The sequence below is a fragment of the Uloborus diversus genome, chromosome 3 (genome assembly GCF_026930045.1).
Source record: "Uloborus diversus isolate 005 chromosome 3, Udiv.v.3.1, whole genome shotgun sequence".
In the NCBI taxonomy this organism is placed as follows: domain Eukaryota; kingdom Metazoa; phylum Arthropoda; class Arachnida; order Araneae; family Uloboridae; genus Uloborus; species Uloborus diversus.
Genome location: NC_072733.1, coordinates 74,126,721 through 74,149,146, shown reverse-complemented (window position 1 = coordinate 74,149,146; position 22,426 = coordinate 74,126,721). Strand labels below are relative to the sequence as shown.

The 22,426-nt window shown below is 31.7% G+C and overlaps 1 protein-coding gene across 1 annotated transcript in view; it reads left to right on the top strand.

Moving 5' to 3' along the window:
- LOC129218801 (glutamate decarboxylase-like) overlaps window positions 1-22,426 on the top strand; it is a 136,432-nt gene that overhangs the window by 98,588 nt on the left and 15,418 nt on the right. The window contains exons 9-11 of the mRNA XM_054853123.1: window positions 1,108-1,186; window positions 2,626-2,775; window positions 2,882-2,931. Coding sequence (XP_054709098.1) covers window positions 1,108-1,186; window positions 2,626-2,775; window positions 2,882-2,931 — 279 coding nt within the window. The remainder of the gene's footprint in view (window positions 1-1,107; window positions 1,187-2,625; window positions 2,776-2,881; window positions 2,932-22,426) is intronic.

Genomic DNA, 22,426 nt, shown 5'->3' with positions numbered 1-22,426 from the left:
TATTTACCCCCATTTAGCCCCGTTAACCCCTACGCGAGATTTATCCCTCATTTTAAATCTTTTTGTGCCGGCTAAGGACGCAAAATATACCTATGGTCTAACTTTTTTTTTCGTCAAAAATAAACAAAAGTTTTTTTGATACACATTATTCCAATGAGTAACACCCGAAAACGATGACACATTGACTCGATTATATAGTGTGCTAAAAGGGGCAGGGCATGAGTTTAAATCCGGGCAGAAACGTATCGTTTAAATAAGTTTTTCTTTAGAAGAATTCTAACCCCAGTTGCCATTAATATGCAAAATACAATCACAGCAGAATTCAGAGCTTCAGTTCCGTTGTTGTTAATATTTTGATGCTTTACTATGCATTGCTATAGTCTTTAGTTTCTCGGGGATGAATTGAAATCGGAAAATCCTTCCTTCAAGCGCAAATGCATCGTGCGGGTCAGCTAGTTCATTCTGACTTGTATCCACATGACCAAATTCCTTTCATAACTTGAAAGTTTTACCTTAAACACCTAAAATACAATATTAATTGAAAGGAACCGAACCTCTGTTTCATGTAAAACAATATTTCACTAAAAGTGATTTCGTGAATAAGGTTTGAATGTACTCTACATGGGCAAAACTACTAGAATTTTTTTTTTTCAGATGTCACTTCCGCCACATAAAAATTATCATTGTTTTGCCCATTACATGTATATACAGTGGATGCCTTTTAATTGAATCAGTGGTTAATTTAATCATCGGCTTTAATGAATCAAATTATCAAAAACAGCAAAATCCAGCTTTATTGAATTAGTCGCTTTATTGAATCAGCCACTTTGTGAAATCAAAACTTTTTAGAACAAACGTGATTCCAATAAGCGGCGATTACTGGATATATTTTTTGACCAATACATGTTTCTTATTGGTCAAAAAAATACATATAAATTCATAGACGCATAGAAAGCAATTTTACAGCATTCGACTCGCTGATGGCCTTCATATTTTTTACACTGGTTCACCAGTCAAAGGTCTTAAGGTAAAATGACCTTATTGTATTTTTCACTGTTCTAAAACCATATTTATAAATCAGAATATTTGATTCTTCTGTACTTTCAGAGCAGACAGTTTGACTTGGAACCCTCACAAATTGATGGGGTCAGTATTTCAGTGCTCAACAGTGCATTTTAAAGAAGATGTGAGTATTCTACCATTAAATATAATGTCGGATCAAATAACAACGGAACAATTATTACAATTTTAAAACGGAACAACTGTTACAATTTTGTGTGCGTGTGTGACAAAACTATGAGTAGAGATAAAACGGGTCGTGAAACAAGAGAAACCCTATTAAATAATTGACTTTTCTTTGTAAAGCCGAGGGCAATCACATGGTATTAACTGGAGGTCTGACAGCAGTGTGCCCAACGACAATATGCGTCAGGTTTTGTAACTGCAGAAGAGAACCGCGGTTTTATTTGTTCTTCAGTAGTAGATGGTTTTGGAGTTCATGAAGAGTATCAACGAATGTAAACATTGTACAGAGAACACTCGCTGTTTATGGCTTGTATGCAGGACTGCCACAAGCATTTCCGCAAGGGTAGGGTGCTGATGAACGATCATCCGCAAACTAGTCAGATTATGTCCTCATCATCATGAATGCATTACTAAGCAAAGCTGACCGCATCCTCCGTACAAACAGAACACGAAAACGTCTTTACCCACAAACCTGAAGCAGACTAATTGCCTGTCAGATGGCATTGCTGGCCAACTGCCAGGTCATAACGCGAGTTTGTGAGTGCTTTGCGAGAGTGAGTCCGTTCTTCAATAGGGTTTGTCTTCTTTTGCCCCAGCTCTACTAATGTACACAGTTTTGTTATTATCTCACACATGTACATCAAAATGTAGCCATTTTTACGTTTAATAAAATCCACCTTTATATGTAACCTTTCTTGTGTACCCAATTAAGTACTTAAACATATCAAACTAATCATTCAAAATTCAAAGAATGCCGTATGAAAATGCAAAAGTTGAAAATATTTCTACAGAAAAAAAATAATAGGCTCCAAAAATTACCAATACCAAGAATACCAACAGGAATGCACATGATTTCACATGCCTTTAAAGTTAAAGAATCCATAACTAATGCAAACTAATGAAAATATAGCAATAAAATATTCGTGAATACAGCTAGTTCTTGTGAGAACTGCTTGCTTTACAGGCTTTACATAAAAAGACGAATAATTCAGTAGCATAACTTCCATTATTACTTATAAAATGTGCAATAAAATTTCTGCCTCATCTATTCTTTATTGTTGTATGTTTTATAGAACTTTGTTATTAATCTTATAAAAATTTAAACTGAGGTATTGTTTTTACATTTTTACATAATTTTACTGTTTTAAAATAAACTCTCTTTTGGAGAAGACAAACAGCGAATTTTTTTCTTTCATCTCAAAACTTTTAATCTGCAAAATTTTAAGCATCAGGATTAAAATTCAAAAGTGAATTTTTTCTCTCGAAAGAGATTAACAAATGTGAACTAAATTTTAAAATTTGTACACAAAATAGTTTTTAACTTGCATGGTCGTTTTTTTTTTTTCAATTTATTCATGTAGTAAATGTACTTCATTTTAGGGCTTGTTAATGAGTTGTAATCAGTTGAGTGCTGACTATTTGTTCCAACAAGACAAACATTACGATGTTAATTATGATACGGGGGACAAAGTTATCCAATGCGGAAGACACAATGATGTCTTTAAGTTGTGGCTAGCATGGAGATCAAAGGTATTTTATCCATTTCAACTTTAGTTTACAACTTAGTTTCTGTGCCATATTCTATTTTCCATACTGCCACAGTAAAAGTATAAATAACTCTTTGTTTCTATTCTAGGGCGTAAAAGGCTATGAAAAACACATTGATCACTTGTTTGAAATGACACAGTAAGATATCATTTTGATACATATTCACTTTTTTGGAAATAAAAAAGTCTTTATTTGTTTTCGTAATGCTGCTTAAATGCTTTTCGTGAAATAAAACGAGTACAAAGCATACATTGCACAACATTTGACATCAAACGTTTTTTAAATTCCACTTTCTGTTTTAAAAAAAGAAAGAAAAAACAGAAAACGAAAATATCAACTGTAAAGTAGATAATTTGTTTTTGCTAAAATATAGAAAGAAGAAATGAGTCATTTTCAACCCATTCAATAAAAATCAAAACATTTTCCATCTAAGGTAAAAAAAAAAAAAATGTCGAAATAAAGGTAGAGGGTATATGCGAGCATGGTATGTTTTACTACCATAACTTGAAGTAATTAACTTTGAATCATCGGTAGTATTAGTGGTTTAGATGCTTTGTTTTCAAAACTTTTAAGCAATTACTAACTTTATTTGTGGAAGGAAATCAATAAACTAATGAGCAGCGTTGGCACATAGGAGAAAAATTTGATAGGAAAACTCATTGAAAATCTTGCGCCAGTTTGAGATTTTGTTTTTAACAAATCTGACAACACAACATAATGCAAACAGTGATTCAAGATCTGGCATTAAATATTCTGTTTCTAAACAGTTCATTAGTGTTTGGATATTCGTAAGTTTAGGAAAAAGCTGTTCCTTACTTTTGAGTTTAGAAGAACTCGCAGTTACTATGTGTATGTTACTACATTGATTTTAGTATACATCAGAATCAAAAACAGCAGCGTTTACTGGCCGATTTGTGCACCTGTTTCCTGTAAATTTCATCTTCTTTAAGTGAAAACTTTTAACTCGATCCATTTTCTATGATTCATAGAATAAAATATTATTTTATTTCTCTACTACTTGTTGATGTTACGAACGTTTGTTTAATAAAACTTAAAATAACTGCAGTCAAAATGTGGCAGCACTTTTACAACATTACATAACATATTATATGAGCTTTAAATAAAAAAAAGCAAAATAACATGAAAATCGGATGAAATACAGCATTTTTTAAATAATTTCTGTTGCCGAATGTTACTTCCGGTCAGATTTCACTGATCAGGGTTTTCACTTCAGAGCTATAACTTAGTTTCTACAGCACGAAGGACAAAAACAAAAACGATTTTGGAAATAAAAATGTTTAGGGTACAAGATTAACGCTTTTTTTTTCTTTTGATCTTGGTAGTAGAAAACTGATAGTCTGAACGTAGTCGGATACCTTAATTTATCCAATATACTAAACTAATTGCTACAAACTCTTATATGAACATTCAGGAAAGTTTATGAGAAAGTTATTTTATGTTCAATTAGAATTTCTCTATTTTTGCAAATGAGTCTTAAGATTAACTTGTAAACGTCTGGAAGAGATGTAAGTAGTTCAGATTAGTTTAATGATTATTGTTGATATTTTATTTTTTTAACATGTGCAACTATTTGAAATTGTTATGTTTCTTTAAACAATATATCAATTGAGGTAGTGAGAAGCAAAGGAATGCAAGTGGCAAAATTAAAAATTTGGAGATAACCAGTAGGAATGGTAGGTGAACCTCTCCTCTGTCTTGGGGCAACAGATTGTACTAGTAGTCCTGGTAGGTGCTGCTGTACAGCATGATTTAGAAAAAAAAATCAATGGAAGCCTACCTAGGATCTGATCTTTAAACGCGTTGTACTCGCAACATACAATAGCCCACTTGCATCCCTTTGCTTCTCACTGCCTCAATTTTTAATATTTTTTAAAAAGATTTCTATCTTGTTGATTAACCTTTTTGTGTTACAGAATACTTAGAGGAACTATAGAGATATAAAGATAAATAATATATAAGAGATATAAAACATTTTACTTCAATTAAAACCTTAGGCTTAACATCATTTTTAAAATATACACTATTCTAATCTATAGATAACTTAAAATCAGTAAGTAATAAGAATTAATTTTTATGCAAAAAACACACTGTGTAGAATTTTAAGCTTTTCTATTGTCTAACGATTGAAATACATGTGAAGTATGAGGGTGAAGTATGTCAAATTTATATTAAATCATTTTTAAATAAACTAAAGATCAAAATAAGAGACACAATTTAAAAATTTAACTGTGAAAAAGATTTCTTTGCGAAAAAATAATTTCTTATTGGACAAAATACCGTACATTTTAAATAATTAATGCTACAAACTATTCAGTGTAATTAGAAGCTATATTTTTGTTTCTGTTAAAGATACTTTCCTTGAAATACGATGACTGTCGCTCTTTTAATAATTTTTGCCATATGTCCCAGGTCATGTCCACATATGCTCTTCTGTAGGAGCATGTGTGAACAATTGAAGACGCTTTTTAAATGTACCATACAGATACATTTTATTCAAAACTCCCAAAAAATCCATACGACGAAGAAAATGTTGTGTTATCATGAGACCTTTTTTATCTGAGAATTTGATAATATGTTTTTGCAAGCTGATGGAATAAAAGAACTTGTTGACATGGTGCTCTTCTTTCTCCCACTAATTTAACATAAGCATTAAAAAAATAACAAAAAAAAAAAAAACCCTTTAAATTATGCAAAATCGATATAAAAGCTAATAAGGCTTTGAAAGTACTCTGAAGGTATTAAGAATTAAAACGACGAGGGATTTACGGCCGTGGGCAGGAAAACTGCAGTTTCTAGAAGAAGGAGTTTTTAAGATATTTGAAGAAGCGTGTTTTTCACCCCCTACAAACACTAGTAAAATGTTGGATTTTGATTCTCTCCATGCTTTGTTTTCAATTTAAACCCAATAAGTAAGCTTGTATAGTAAAGCTTACGTAAAATAGATTTTGAAAAATGCAAAAAAAAAAAAAAAAAAAAGGAAAGAAATAAAAAAAGAAAACTGTACAGAAACTGCTTTAGGACAGTTTAGCATTGATTAACTCCATCTATGATAATTTCCATCCTTAAATTTCCATACTTTGTACCTCCCGAAGAACTCTTCCCGAGATGTTGAATATGATTGCTATCTTGAATGAGTATCTTCGGATCTAAAAAGGCTTCTGCCAGAAAATTTTGCCATGGAGCCAACTCAATTACTGTATGAAAAGCGGAAATAAAATTGCAGTTAGAAAGTATGCAAACTGTAAGAAAATCTAAGTTACGAAGGACTCGTGCTCTAATAAAAATAGATTCCGTGTTGGATTGATACGATCATCCCTAACAGCGGTTATCGTCAGATATGAGTTGGCCATTTTGATTTTTAAAGTAGGATTTTTTCTTTTTAAATTTATATAAGATGGTTTTCTCGTATTTTTTCTCATTCAAGATCAATATTTCAGTGTAAAAAGTATAATATTTAAAAAAAAAATGCTTCAAAATAATAATATGTATTGAAAAACACTGGGAGTATTCTTAAGCGGATATAGTGGGAGGAATAAAACAAAACTGTTTTTGCATTTAGTGGCATTTGTAGTAAGCGATCAGAAGTCTAGCATTGGAAAAGTCTATCAGTATCAATTATGACAAGATGTAGAAATTAAGATGCTTTAAAATTTGCTGACAGAAGCTATTATATAGCCTTAAGGGCATGTCTTATAAACATTCTTGAAATTTTTAGATTTAGTAAAACATATACATTCTGCAATTATAAATCACAGCCGTTTAATGACAAGTAGTTCTTTGGTCAGATTAATTGTTGATACTTTGCTCAATTAATTTCAAATTCACAACCGCCGCTCAATTTTTTGAGCAATCATGCTAAAACAAGTAGAATAAAGTTAAAAATTCTAAGAGAGCAACGAAAGTATCCTAATATTATACTTAACAAATTCATTAATAAACGTCTATAGAGTTAATACTTAACGAGCTAATGTGTGTGTGTGCATCACATGACTTCCTTTTACTCCAATATAAGGATAATAGTGCCTCGGAGTGAGCAAAAAAAAAAAAAAAACATATTTAATACTTTCATTCCAAGTCTGTTGCGAACCGAAGCAAAGAAGACATTTTATACAGATAAATTTTCCCAATATTGGCAGTTTTAATGTGATTCAGTGATAAACTCTAAATATGGCCAAATTGAAATCAGATTTAAAAAAAAAACACCCAAATTCATCGTCAAGTTGACGACAAAACATGGCGACCAAAAGCTTGGCGATATATTGCCAAGTGTTTGCCAAATTATAGCACCGCTTGAGTTTACATCGAAATTAACAATGATTTCCCCCCAAAAGGGGCAAAAGACCCCTTTAGAAGCTCCTGAATGCAACCAAAAGGGGAGGTGCATAACTAGACCCCACAAGGAGTCTACGTACCAAATTTCAACTTTCTAGGACATGCCGTTCTTGAATTATGCGAGATACATATACACATACACATATACGCACATACGCACACTGCAAAAAATAAGCTGTTGTTTTTACAGTATAATACTGGCAGCTCACATTCCAAAGAAAAACAGAGATAGTATGTAAAATTAACAGTAATATACTGCTTTTTAATGAAATTGCCCTGCAAAATTAACAGTAACTAACTAAAGTTAGCAGTAATATGCTGCGAAATCAGCGGCACAGCTCCGTAAAAGCAGTAGTATACGGTTTTACAAATGATTTGTACAGTAAAATTAACAGCAGTAAACCATAAATTAAATAGTTATAAATTTTTATGCAAAAGAGTTTTCTCCCGTATTGTTGTCTCTTTTCATAGCCGAAATCACTGCTTTTACAGCTGAAGAACAATATAGAAAAGCAAAGCAATTGACTCTGTATGTACGTTGTAGAAATTAGCCTACATACAAAATCTTTCCTTTTCTAAAGTTTTTCAACAACAAAAATAATGTTTTAGGCTATGAAAAGCGACAAATAAAGAAATATAAAACACTTTTACATAAAAATAGTTAACTGCTGCTAAATATATGTTTTATTGATATTAATTTCCTTGTACACAAAATAAATCAATGCCCCATCTCAATATTTTATAAACACCTGTTATAGAGGAAAAAGTGGTGCATTTTCATTTCTACAAAAAACTTTTAGCTCTATTGCAGACTTAAAAATTTACAAATAGAAGGAAATTGCAAAATATGGTCTGAAGCTTTATTTTAAGAACAATTATAGCCTTTTCATAAAACAAAACTTTTTGATCCATGAAGGTAGTAAAAATGAGAAGTTTTTTTATATATACTAGTCGACCCGTGCGGAACTCCGCACTGTACTTCGAAGCGTTTCATAAGGCATGTCTCTCTTTAAAAGTTTCAAAGAAGGAATATTATGAAAAAATATCAAAAAAAAAAAAAAAAAAAAAAAACGGAAAAAAGTAAGCGCACAAGAGAAGGCATGTAATTTGAAGACATCAGTAACAAAACCTCGTTAAATACAACGTTGTGATAATTTGATCATCGCTCACTCCCCATTTGGTTGTACGTATTTTCAATGCAAATATAAATATCATTAAAAGAGTGGCTGAGTGACACGTGAAAAATCAGTAATTTTGCATGTGAAAAAACAGGTTGTGGCAAATACAGTCCTGCCCATGTGAGCATCTGACGGAAAAAAAGAAACATTAAACAGATATTTAGTGGCACGGATTCGAACTGGCGCCATTCTGATTAACAGTACGACGCTCCAACAAAACTAGCAACTGTGCCTTCCTTTTCGAATGGTATTCATTGAAGGAATGCGTAATAAAACACAGTAAAAAAGTTTTTCGCCGAAAAAAAATAATAAGATCATGCGTCTATGTTTTGTCATTAGCCAGCATGATACGATTTAAAATTATTCGTAAAAACATGGAATTTGATTAAAGAATGAGGAAGATCTCACGTAGCGATTGAAACAAACATTCCAGAGAAGTAATAAATTCGGTTAAAAAAATAAGTGTTTTTATTTTTGAATATTCAACAATTTCCCATAGCAGGCTTCTTTAACCTGTACGGCTTAAAAGCCCGCACTTGCTTTTCTTTTAATCGAACACTTAAAATTCAAAACCAAAACCAGTTGAACTGAGTCCGTTTTTTAAGTGTAATTTTTTGAACGTAGATAAAATGTTTTTTTTTTTTTTTTTTCCCCAGCCGAAAGCAGAGGAGTAGAAAATGATTTGTTACTAATGAAGTTGATAATAATTTTAATGTTTTATATCGTATTCGAATAAATAATTAAAGATTTACTGGTTGAAACTCGTAGTTTTAATTTGGCGTAGTATTTTTTCATTTGTACAAAAGTTCGAACACTGCTATTAGAAAAATCTACATTTCAGCATACAATGAAAATGTTTTTCTGCACAATAAGGATTCCCTTGAGGTATATCTACTACTTTTTTTTATGCTTACATTATGCTCAGTGGTCTGGAAGGAGGCAAAACTTAAAAAAAAGGGAAGAACACCCTTCGATTAGCAGTCAACTTATCTGAATGATAACTGTAGCCTGCATAAAGGAGTCGAAACACCAAATAGCATTCCCACTGCTTTTGTTTTATTACGTGTGTTATCTGTTGTATGAGTACATGTAATGCGTAATATTACTGTAAATTTGCTATTATGTCGGACAGCCTGAACTGGTCCGAAGTTCAGACAGTTTATAGTCGAACGCTCTACCAAAAAAAAAAAACCCACAGGTAATTTTAAATTTTTTTTCTTGCCGAGAAGTGTTTTTATTTTTGAAAATTTTTACAATTTTTTATCGCAGGCTGTTTGAACCTTTATAACTTAGATGGCAGCACGTGTTCATCATTTCTCAGCACGGTTAAAATACAAAATAATTTCAACTAAGTTCTTTTTTAAGTGTAGCTTTTCAAATGTAGTAAAAATGTGATACGCTATTTGTTTTTTTGCAAAAAGAAGAAAAATATATATGTTAATTTTTAAATTGAGGTAGTATTTTTTTTTTATTTGTACAAAGAGTCAAAAACTCATTAGAAGAACCTATATTTCAACATACGATTTATTATATTTTACTGAACAAAAAACAATTCCATTGTAGTGTGAAATCTTAAACCTGATACTTATATTTTCGATAACATTATGCTTTAATTTTCTTCCCGGAGCCAAAGCTTTAAAAAAAAAAAAAACTTACAATTGAGTATCAGTTTAGCTCCGTGTTGCATTAAGTTTTCATAACAGCTAGGAGCGTTTTTACCTCATGTATTCCCTCCTATTTGTTATTCATTGTTCATGTACTGCGTGAAATTTTTCTAATTTTTTGATGCAGAATGTCCGGACGTGGACCCGAACAGGAATTCTCCTGGTTACCAGTCGAATGTTCTGCCAATCAAGCTATTCAGCTCTGTCGGTAACAGTGCAAGTTAAAGTTATAAATTTAACCGAAAACCTCATTCTGGTTCTTTAAAACAGGTTTTTTTTTGCCCGAATGAAGAATTTTTAGACCGTGGGCCTATTTTTCGTCAGTAGCCTGCACGATAAGCTTTAAAATAAGGTGTAAATTTAAGAAATCGATCAAGAATTGAGGAAAATCTCGCGTAGAAACCAAAAACAGGCTACAGAAATAATATATAAGGATAAATGAAAGTACTTTTTTCACATTCAGCATTATTGTAATGCTAAAATGAGCAGCAAAACGTGGGAAATGTTTTACAGTATGCAATTCATTATACCTTTAAGTTTATTTTTAACTTTATACATACAATTCCTTGCATTTATTTTCCTTTTCTGGAAAAACAGACTATTTCCATGGTTTTCTTCTTTTTTTTAATGTTATAAGTTGCACTTGTACCTACTTTATTTGAGAAATACTACTAACAAACTAACGTTATTTCACACCATATGTGCAGTATTCAGCATTTAGACTGCACAGAATGGTTTTTATTGTAAACTGAATAGTATTATAGATTAGATAATATTTGATATTATTAACCTTTTTAAGTTTACATAGATGAAAACAATAAATATGTGACAGTTCAGAATTCCAGAGCTACTAAACTTGAACAATTTTTCACTCAGTATAGTAAAATCTGTCAGGTTTATATAAAGTTTTACTTTATATTCTGTTATACTGTTTTCATGAGAAAAAACGAAACATTCACACCATTAAAAATTGCCAAATTATTTTATTTCGTATACATTACCTATAAATACAGATTATTACAGTGAAATTTTAGAAATTCATTTCAAATCGAATGCAAATGCTTTCAAGGCCAATATTTTTCCATTACAAACTTGATTCTTCTTTGTGACATCTTTGCCGACTTTGGAGCCATCATTAGGCCTTATATTATGAAAACATCTGTCAAAATAAAAATTGTTAGAATCTCATAAAACTTGTAAACACCAAAAAACATACATGGAAAAATCAAATTACGTAGATATAAAAATACGCCCTAAAATAATTAAAATTACGACTCTGAATGATCTGAAATTAAGGTTGCCTTGAGAGTTGTTTTTATTTTGGAACTGTTTAACATTTACCTAAATTCTAATTGAACCGTTTATTTCAGAAACCAGTTAAGCGCTAAATATGTTGTTTTAAGGAGAAAAAAACTGTTTGGCAGCAATTTGCAAATTACACATTTGTAACGGTAGTTATTAATCGGTGGTCTAGTTGAAGTAGACCTAATCTGGATACTTTACATAAAAACCCAAAAAAGAAAATAATAAAGAAAATAATATCTTACATTTTATCTTCCATGTAAAGAAATGCACTTATACTGGTTTCTGAAGTACAATTAAAAAAAAATCCTTGTAATTTTCGGGATTTTTGAAGGATTTCGTAATACATATGAGACTGTTTATTAAGAATAATGTTTATATTTTTCGATCGGATAACTGAAGTGATCGGGAGAATAACTCCTTCTATAAGTCAATAATTCCAAGTTGTCCAAAATGGGAAAGCTAATATCTTGGCCTAAAGAAAAAAATAAAAATGTTTTAAAAATGATAGCACTTGTATCTAGTTTCTTCTTATAACAGGCTTCAGTTTATCGGATTACAATATGTTTACTTCAAAACAATAATAAGGATGAGGTTGAGAAATATTTTTTAGGAAATGGAGCAAGGTCGATGTTTACGACAAGCAATTGGGAAATATTGAGGCATTCATTTAAAACAATGAATACTCTATCTAGCCTCTTTTAGTACCCTCCCCCCTCCCCCGAGTTGCTATAGTAGCACTGAAGGTCGTATATAGATGGTGTTTCTTTATTTTTTTTTTGGTAACCCATATTCCTTTCCAACACTTGTTAAACAGCTCAAACTATGTTCAACTGATACCAGTTTCATCTTTTTCTTTGACAGCTTCCCATCGTTAGAAATCTGAATATAAAACAAAGTTTGACGTAAAGTAATTACTTAAAACTCTGTTTGTACTTAATATGAAATATTTAACATACTTATAATTTTTCAAAATATTTTTTTTCCATATATTTTATTCCACATATGTGCTATTATATTGTTAAAATTTAATTTTTTGGAGCTTTTTTCTTAAGTACTAAGGAATCACATAAAAGAGTCTTTTGAGTTGAAATAAAATAATACCGTAAGACATTCTATCTTATGTCTCAATATTTAAGCAAATATAAGATGTTTCATCTATATTCTGTGTCTTTCAAAATGGGGATGCCCTCTCCCCCCCTCCCCCCAATTTGAACAGCTATCGATGTTCCCATTTAAACCATCAGCGACTATTTTTTTTTAAGTGGCACTTCTTTTGAGAGGATTTACACAATTTATCTTAAAGTTTTTCAGAATTTTCCTGAAATCTGGAAGAAACAATTCTATATTCCCAAAATCAAGATGGCTTAGCTCAAGTCAATTCAGTAAAAAATGAAAATCGGTCAGAAAAGTTGAAAGTTTTTAACAAAAGAATAAATCGTCAAACATATCAAAAAATTGAGTAAAACTGGTAGTGCCAGTACCGATCATTAAGAAATTATAAGTTCATATTTGGTCCGCCGTCTTTGTTGTAAACAATTCTACCCTTCTTGAAAATGCTTTGCCAGAAGACCGCACTACTTTTTAACTGTAGATTTAAACATACTCTATTTGTAAAATAACTGCTTTTTATTCACATTGCAGTAAAAATAATCAATAATTTTGTTTGATAAGTGTCACACAAGTCTTAACATGCGAAGAAAGTTTTATACGCTGTAATATATCGTACTTGAACCTTTAATCTTTATTGTTGCTCTCATTATGAAGTTGGCTTTAAATTTTGCTCCTGTACACATTCCTTTACAAAAATACGTACAATAAATAATAAAGTACTTAACATTCTGTTTTGGTTCCTTCGATTTTAATAACATGTAAAAACAAAGAATCAGAGTGAAAAATTTAAAAAATAATAAAGAAATGTACGACTAATTTCGCTCTAGCAACAGAAATTTCTATATTCTGGTGATTCTTGAAGTGATAATATTCAACTACCCGTAAAAACCAATATTGAACTACAAATTTAAAAAACTCAGACTTAAATGTTTAGTATGCCCGATCACATTGCAATCAAAACAAAATAAAATTCAGTTTATCTTTTTCCAATCCATAGTTCTTGATTGTAACATAGAACCTGACAAAGAGTCACAAAAATCAACTTCAGGGACCCAATATGGCACGTAGACCGTAGGATAGGCTTCAGTGGCTAAGAACGCTCTAAAACTCAAAAGCATTTGTGATTACAAATTATATCCGTAAACACAAAAATATAAATGAAAAGAGATACTTATAAACTTCCGTTGCCGGCATTCATGTCACTAAGTGAACCATCGCAACATCGTTCAGACTAGGGTCTTCCTTGAAATTCAGAGCGGAACACAACCGCGAACTGCATCTTGATAAAATGAGACAAACCATTGTTCCATTCAGTTCCGGTCACAAGTTAAGGAAGTTCTTTACATTTGCATACCACTAACTCAAAAAAATAATATTGCATTAGTGAATAAATTGAAATGAAAAATTCAGGCGGCTAGAATGAAATTTGTAGTTTAAATTTTTTTTGAAATACCTAACCGCAACCATATCACCGGGCACAAATTCAAAATGAAATCAACTACAATTTTATTTTCTCCGTGCGCAGGAGGGAAAGGAACAAAATATTCGCTAGCAAATTCCCCCCTTCTTGGCACGCCAGCACACGGAAAAAAAGAAATACTTTAAGGCATGAATGAAAAATATATTACAGGCTATCCGTTTGTGTGCGCAAATTATAACTTAGACATAATGGAATAATTGAAACATTAAAAAAAAAAAAAAACTCTAAAAAATATGTCATTGCAATTCTGAAGTCATTGCAATTCAAGCCTTACGTAAATTTTCCTTAAAAAAAGGTTTTGTGAAACAATCAGCTAAATTATTTTTAGTTTCAACAGATTTTATTCCAAATTCATTTTCATCAATCGAATTCCTTAGGAACTGGTACCCCACATCATTCTGCTTTATTTTCTACTGTGTTATATTGCAAATCTAGAAAAATCGATCGCAACTAGAATGTCACAGTACAGAGTACTATGAATCAATCTGAAATTCTAATCTCTTTTCATGGCCAATTCATTTAAAATTCTTTTGATCCATATAACTTCCTTAGATTGCTCACTAATTGAAACATACTCTGCTCCCATCGTTGACAGTGCTACGCATTTTTGTTTGAATGTACCCCCACCATACTATTCGTACAATATCCAAAAAGACTACAAACTCAGTTAAAAAACTTTTTATTCCAGTAAAGATAAATAACAGACTAAATAGTCCTAAATTCAGTATAACTCATAAACTTTGTAAAATAAATAATTTAATTAAAAAATCTCAACTTTAATATCTTTATAATACATGAAACCTGGACAAAAGTATCAACTCAAAAATAAGAAACTCTGAAGTTTGGTAGAATTTTATTCAAATACTTAATCATTTAACAACCAAAAATGGACCAATGCTGAATTACAAAATTACAAACTTACAATACTGCATAAACACAATTATAAGCTGACAAAATTTTATTTTATTATTATTATTATATATATATTTTTTGAGTTTAATTAAGTTATATTTGCAATTACTTCAGCAAAACAAAAGCATAGATTTAGAAAAATGTAATTTTGCTATCAACATGGATAAATTGAAATAAAAAATCAATATTTGAAATTTTTTAAAAATTAACACTGCATTAAATCTAGCCATTAGTGTAAACTACAAACTTTTAAAAACGAGTTGGGCCTACAGTTTTCAGAATTACCTCGAATATGCGGCTGGGCATGTAGATTTCACAAGAGTTTTTCACAGTTGCAGTGGCATATAGTTCCATGCTGAAAGTATTGCCCTTTTTAATTCCTCTGTGGTTTGGTACTGGTGCCGATCATGATAAACTTTGTGAACCCTGGTCCCCCAAAGTTTTTCAATCGGATTAAGATCTGGACTACGAGCTGGCCATTTGATAACTTTCATACCCCAGCACTTGAACCATTCTTTTGTACTTTTCGCTGCTTGTACACTCGCGTTATCTGGCTGAAATAACCAGTTTCCTCCAGGAATCAGATGAGCAAAAGGTAAGAGATGATCTTCCAGTATTAATTGGTAATCAGCTTTCTATCTTCCATTAAGAAATGCCAATCCTGCTTTACCATGCTGAGAGGGTTATTCATCTTTACTGGAACAAAATTTTTTTAACTGAGTTAAATTATGATTGAAAAAATGAAAAAAAACAATGAGTTTATAATTTTGTCCAGCGGTGCATTTATATGTTTCTCATAAATTTCCAAAAACAAAACTTTTAGCAATCACTGATGGCAACATTTATTCATACAATGGCGTTAAATTAACATTTTCGAACGAAACTTTCTCGTAATCCTGGATTTTTTACCTTTGAGTTTATATTTTTGTCCAGGTTTCACGTAATGATAAAATATTAAATTTGCAAATTTTCTAACTTTATGAATTTTTTAATTTAATTGATAAGATGTACTAATTTTAGAACTATTTCTTCAACGATTCATCTTTACTTCAATGAGAATAATTTAAACTGAGTCATGTTGTAATTGAAACAAAATGAAAAAAATTTGAGTCTATAATTTTGTCCACCACTGTAGATACGCATTGCAAACATTAGTTTGGAAATGGACTCAATGTAGCTTATACACAAAAATTGAAAAGAAAGCATTAAAAAAAAAAAAGGAAATTGCTGGAGAGAACACTTGCGAAAAGTATCCCCCCCCCCCCATACCTAGTGGTTACCTAAAATAACCAGTCTGGCTTGAAGCGCATGATTTCGTTCTGCTTATCTGTTCTGCTGTGTTTTATCAATCTTCAATTTCTGGCGTTCTCAAACTTTGTTTCAAATTCGGATTAATTACATCTTCGGAAGTTCTAGCTTACTTGAACTACCCCCCCCCCTTATCTTCATCAGAATCTGATACTTTTCGTGAATTATCATCACAAGTGAAATAGAACTATTTTGGGTCACATTCAATGTTTTTTTCAGAACAATAAACCTCAGCTTCGCGATTCGGAATTTAGAACCGTCGTGTCAATAGAATAATACATATCCCTGCATTCTCTACTTTGCCTTTGTATTTCTTTAACCAATTTAATTCTCAACATGCTATTTTATGATTTTCAGGATATTCTTCTTCTACTTCAGATTTACTTAGCAGTGAAATAAAACTGTACTCCTTTGTTTCCCGTTCCTGCTCCCCCCCCCCACCTAGAATTTATTTTCATCGAATTTAACATTCAGCGTTTCTGTCACTTCGCGATTTTCGGAATCCCAAATTCTATAACCTTTCGTATGAAACGCATATCCTACCATGACTCCCTGTTTAGCTCTCATATCCAATTTGTTTATTTTCTGTTTTGGAAGTCCAATATAAGAAATACAGCCAAAAAAAAAAAAAAAAAAAAAAACAAGTGAGTTTTTAATAGATGGCTTTCTTCCCCGAAACAGCTCAAAAAAGGTTTTGATTTTTCCTTTTAAAACCGCTCTAGTCCGTAAGTAGTGGAAGCACATAGCTGCTTCGGCTCAAAGCTGCTTAGGCAAACCCGTTTATTTAAAAGTGTCCTAATTCCATTCATTAATGTTGAGTTATGATGTTCTATGACGCTACTTTGTCAACTGGAGTATTTGTTAGTTTTTTCGATTCTAATGCTTTGGTCGCTAAGGTAAATTTCAAACCCGGGGGTTCAGAAATTCCTTTCCGTTATCGGATCTTTTCCGCAAATATCTCTGTTCTCTTTTAAAAGCTGACAAAGTATTCGAAAACCTCACTTTTCTTCTTTAAGCAATGAACCGAAGACTTTCTTGAAAAATCGTCTATTATTGTGAAAATAATCCCCCCCCCCCTAAAGAACTCAACTGCTAAGGAACCCATCGCATTTAAATGCAAAAGATCTTACCCGGCTTTGGCTTGAATCTCCGTTACAGGTTTAAACAAAATTCTCCGATTTTTTTCATTTCACACGAATAACAATCTGACATATTTTTACTTTTTATATGCAGTGAAAGACAGTGAAGTACAGAATCACACTTTTCAGTATTTATGATATAGTTTTTGCCTTCATAATAAACACGTTGATCCAAACTTTAAGACTCAAAGTTAAAATGTAAGGAAACTGATGAGTTCAAGGTTACAAGAGTTTCAAATTCTACAGTAGTTCTCGATTCATCTACTTTTCTAAATAAGCATGTCCTTCAAGGCGAATAAAATATGACAAACAATGCATAATAATGTAAATATTCTACTTTAAATTAAAAAGCAGTAATTTAGATTAGAACGCAACACTGCCAGATCAGAAATGAAAAGCTGAAAATTTTAAGAATATAGCCAGGCACGGCCTGAACTTAATTAAATATGTTGGGAAGGCGTATAATCTCAATTTGTCGAATGGAACTTACATATTTGCCGATTAATAAAATACTGGTGCATGCACACGTTAAGTACGCACAATTAAGTACAATATCTAATGAAATTTGGACATTCGAGAATTCAAAAATTGCAACATTACAATTTTGTCCGCAAATTTGCCGAATCGTGAGATAAAAATTTTCCAATATGGAAATTTTGGGGAGGTCATAGAGACTTCCCGTGACCTCCCATCGAGTGTTTTTGCATATAGTTTCTAAAATTATTTTTATGTTCACAAGTTTCAATGGTACTAGTGCATTTTTCCTGAAGTAAAATTTTAATTTCCTGCCGACGCAAATATAAAACTTTTAAAACACAAGGGTTTCGTGTTTGTATCTAAAGATGCTTAGTTTTTTTTTTTTTTTTGGAGTGCTTCATTGATGATTTTTTTAATTATTATTATTTTAGTTTTGATCGATAAGTATGAAAGCTGGCTCCAGATTTCTTAGAATTTTGAGTCGTTCAGACATCAGAGTATTGTATTTTCAGAGTGGCAAATTGAAAAAAAAAATATCAGTAAACTTGATACTGTTTGTCACGTTGTTATTTTATTTATTTATATTTTATTCATCGAATTATGTACAGGTTATAAAAGTTACTGACGCTATAACGTAAAGTTTATCAATAAAATTTTTAAATGCAAACTGTTAAAGAATTTAAAACAGAATGTAAGAAATAAAAAAAAAAAACAGAAGAAAGAAGTCATTTACGATACGATAAAAATTTACTAGAAAACATAAGAATTTAAATTTTAAGTACTCACATCCTATATAACACAGAATATTATCGTAAACAAAGTCTAATGTTCTAACTTTAAATACGATCAAAGAGGGAATTGATTTCCTTTTAAAATCAAATTTGAGTTTCAGAAAATGTTTAAAAACTATCATACGTGCAGTAAAATATTCAGAATCACAACAACTACTCAGATTTTTGCTATAAAGCAATCGCTACAACTTAGCAAATGAAAGAAATTGCAAAGTGAACATCAACGAATATTGGGATACGAATTACGATTTCTATATAAACACTTATTTTACATACATTCTCGATGATAAAGAAAACTACATTTTGAGGAAAAGCAAATGAATAATATAATTAGCACTTACCTTTAACTTGGATTACAAATGAGCAGTCCTGCCTCAGCACAGCCGAAATATCAACAAAAATGGCTGTCGATACCTTGAATTCATTAGTTTATCTTCCCGTATGAAAGGAAACATGTTGGAATTTTAATTTTATTCTGTCGTAATGTATTAACTGTTTCATTTGCTTAACCGTATGCAAATTTCTGTAGCTTAAGAAGGTATTTAAGCAGTCGACTGTATCCATGTGGGGTGATTCTATGTGTTGATTTTGTCTGTTTAACATGTTCTGTAAATACTTTTATTTTACGTTAATTCTTGAGTATAAGAATAAATATATTTTAAATTAATATGCTAGTTATCTCTCGGTTTCTAACTACACCAGGCAATGGCACTGCGTGCACAAACTCTGCTACTTATCGGAATATTGGTCATGGGCCTTCTTCATGCGTTAAAAGGTCCAATAGTTGCAAACTGGTGTAGTATTTGAAAACTATTGAACTGTTTGAAAAACTGAAATGGCTCAAGTGCAAGAACTTTCGTATACATTTCCAAAGCTGTCCGACTATAATTATGCGTCCTGGAAACTCGACATAAAGTGTGTTTTGATTGATAGAAATTGTTACGAGTTTGTTACAAACGCTGAAGAAGTCAAATGTGATGACGCTGCGTCTGAACGAGATAAAAGAGACTTTGAATGGCGTAAACGAAGGGCTTATACCACCATTTATCAGTCCGTAGAAAGAAAATTTCAAATTCTCATCGCACAAACAGAAAGTGGAAAGGAAGCCTGGGAAATTCTGAAGTTAAATTTCGAACCGACATCCCGAGCACGTTTAGCTGGATTACTGGATGAATTCTTTGAACTGAAATTTAACCCGAGAGAAGAAACTGTTGGTTTATTTTGCAAGAAAGTGGAAGAAAAAACGCTACAAATAAGAGATGCTGGTTTTGACATGCCAGAGTTGTTACTGTGTTTCCAACTTATACGCCGTTTACCCGAAGAATATGATAACTTAGTTCAAATACTGTACAGATTAGAAGATAAAGATTTTACGCTGGAAAATGTATCGAAGCAACTTATCACCGAGTATGGAAGAATTTGTTTGAAACGCAAAGATGAAGGGAAAATTATAGCTGATGCATACACGACAAAATTTAAGTCTCCTGGCGAGAAACCTCCAATGCAAAAGAATTTCGGAAATAGAAAGCCATCGTCTTCAAGCAGTGGAAGCGACCTGGATCCTCGAAAAAAATGGAATTCTTCACGACTTAATCGTATGGGGCCGAAATTTAGCTGCAATTACTGCGGGAAACTAAATCATTCGGAAGAAAAATGCTTCAAGAAATCCAGAGATCTTGAGAGAAAACAAGCTTTATATTGCGAGTCTACAAAACAGACTGAATTAGCTTTCAACACTTCATCCATTGATAAAAAGATAGTAGAATTTTTGATAGACTCTGCGTCGACTTCACATTTTGTAAATGACAAAGAACTCTTTAGTACTTACCGAGATATTCCTCATCAAAAAGTACTGATTGGTGACAAAGACAGTTCTTCCGAAGTCCACGGAATTGGTGATATAGACTTTACTATCAAAGACACGAAAGGTAATATAGACATTATTTTGAAAAATGTACTTTATGCACCGAACATGAGGAGAAATTTAATTGGTGGGGCTAATGTAGACATTGCAGGATGTAAGATTCTATGGGGAAATAATAGAATGGTTGTGTACGATAAATTTGACAAATATCTGTTTACTGTACCCCGCGTAAATAAATTGTATGTAGTTAAAGGTTACGCTACAAATTGTAAAAATTTTGCTTTTTCTACTAGCTTAAGTTCTGAAATTGTTCACCGTAGATTCTGTCATACTAATTTACCTTTATTAGTAAATATGAGTAAAAATAATTGTGTAAAAGGAATTGAAAATATTAATAGTAAAAACGTAAATAAGGTATGTGAAACTTGTGTTGTAGCAAAATCTGAAAGAATATCGTTCAAGAGAGGTTACCAGTATAAACGTAAATCTAATCAAGTTCTCGAAAGAGTGTACATGGATTTATGGGGTGCTTCTCCAGTTGACTCTTTAGCAGGGGGGAGATATTTTTTGTCAATCGTCGATGATTATTCTAGGAAAACTGAAGTTTATATAATAAAAGACAAAACTGAAGTTTTTGAATGTTTTAAAAAGTATTTAGTAAAAGCTGAAAGGCAGACAGGTAAAAAACTAAAGTGCGTGCGAACAGATAACGGTCTTGAATTTACGCATAAACAATTCGAGAAATTTTTGACCGAGTTAGGAATAAAAATTGAAAGATCTTCAATTTATACCCCGGAACAAGTAGGAGTTGCGGAAAATTTCAATAAAGTAGCTATGAATGCAGTTCGAGCAATGCTACAGGACAGTGAATTGAAACCTGAATTTTGGGGGGAAGCTCTTTTGATGTATGTTCACACGAAAAATAGAACCGAACACAGTTTAACGGAAGGTCTAACGCCACAGGAAATATGGACGGGATTCAAACCTTCGGTAAGACATTTAAGAATTTTTGGATCTTTAGCATATGTTCACGTTCCTAAAGTTAAACGACATAAACTTCAACCTAAAGCTTTGATAGGAATTTTAGTTGGATATGCGAACAAAACTAAAGGGTATAGGATTTATGTTCCAAAAGAAAGAGTTATAGAAACTATACATGTGCGTATAGATGAAAGTAGAAATGGAGTAAATGCATTATTTGGGAAAAATAATGGTTATAAATACACGAATTCAAACTTTAATCAATGCCCGATTGAAACTAACAATTTTAAAAACGCGACACTTGATCTCAAATCATGAAATTGCGGGTAAAAACTTAAGTGACGATGAAGACGAAAAACCTAATGAACGTAAAACTTTAAGTTCTATAGATATTTCAGAATGGAATAGAGTTGAAAAATCTAGAACAAAAAAGTACAAGAATTGATGTTTATTATTATACCCCAATCACAAACGTAAGATTAAGGTCTTTTAAATGACGTAAGAAAGTATTGTAGGAAAAATAAAATAGCTTATGAACCTGAGAAATTTGATTTTGTTCCAAAAACTAAGCATCCTAAAGCGGAAAATTTGAAAGAATCTTCTAGCGATTCTGATCTAGATTTAAATGAAATTTTTCAAAATGAAATTTATAACGTTGAAATTCCTAAATCGTTTGAGGATGTACAAATTAATCCAGACAGGGAGAAATGGAATGCCGCGATGCAGCAAGAATATGACATGATGCAAAAGAGGAAAGTTTGGCGGTTGGTTGATCCTCCAAAAGATGCTGCAATATTAGGTTGTAGGTGGGTTTATAATATAAAAAATACTGAGAAAAATGGCAAGAAATATAAGGCAAGACTCTGTGCGAAAGGGTATGAAATGAAATATGGAATTCATTTTACTGATTATTTTTCGCCAGTTATCAATTTCTCTATTATAAAACTAATGTTCATTTTATTGGTATCAATGTTAAAATGGTATCATGTGCAATTAGATGTGAAATCTGCCTATTTATATGGTACGTTAAAAGAAACTATTTTCATGAAGCAGCCACCTGGGTTTGTTGTA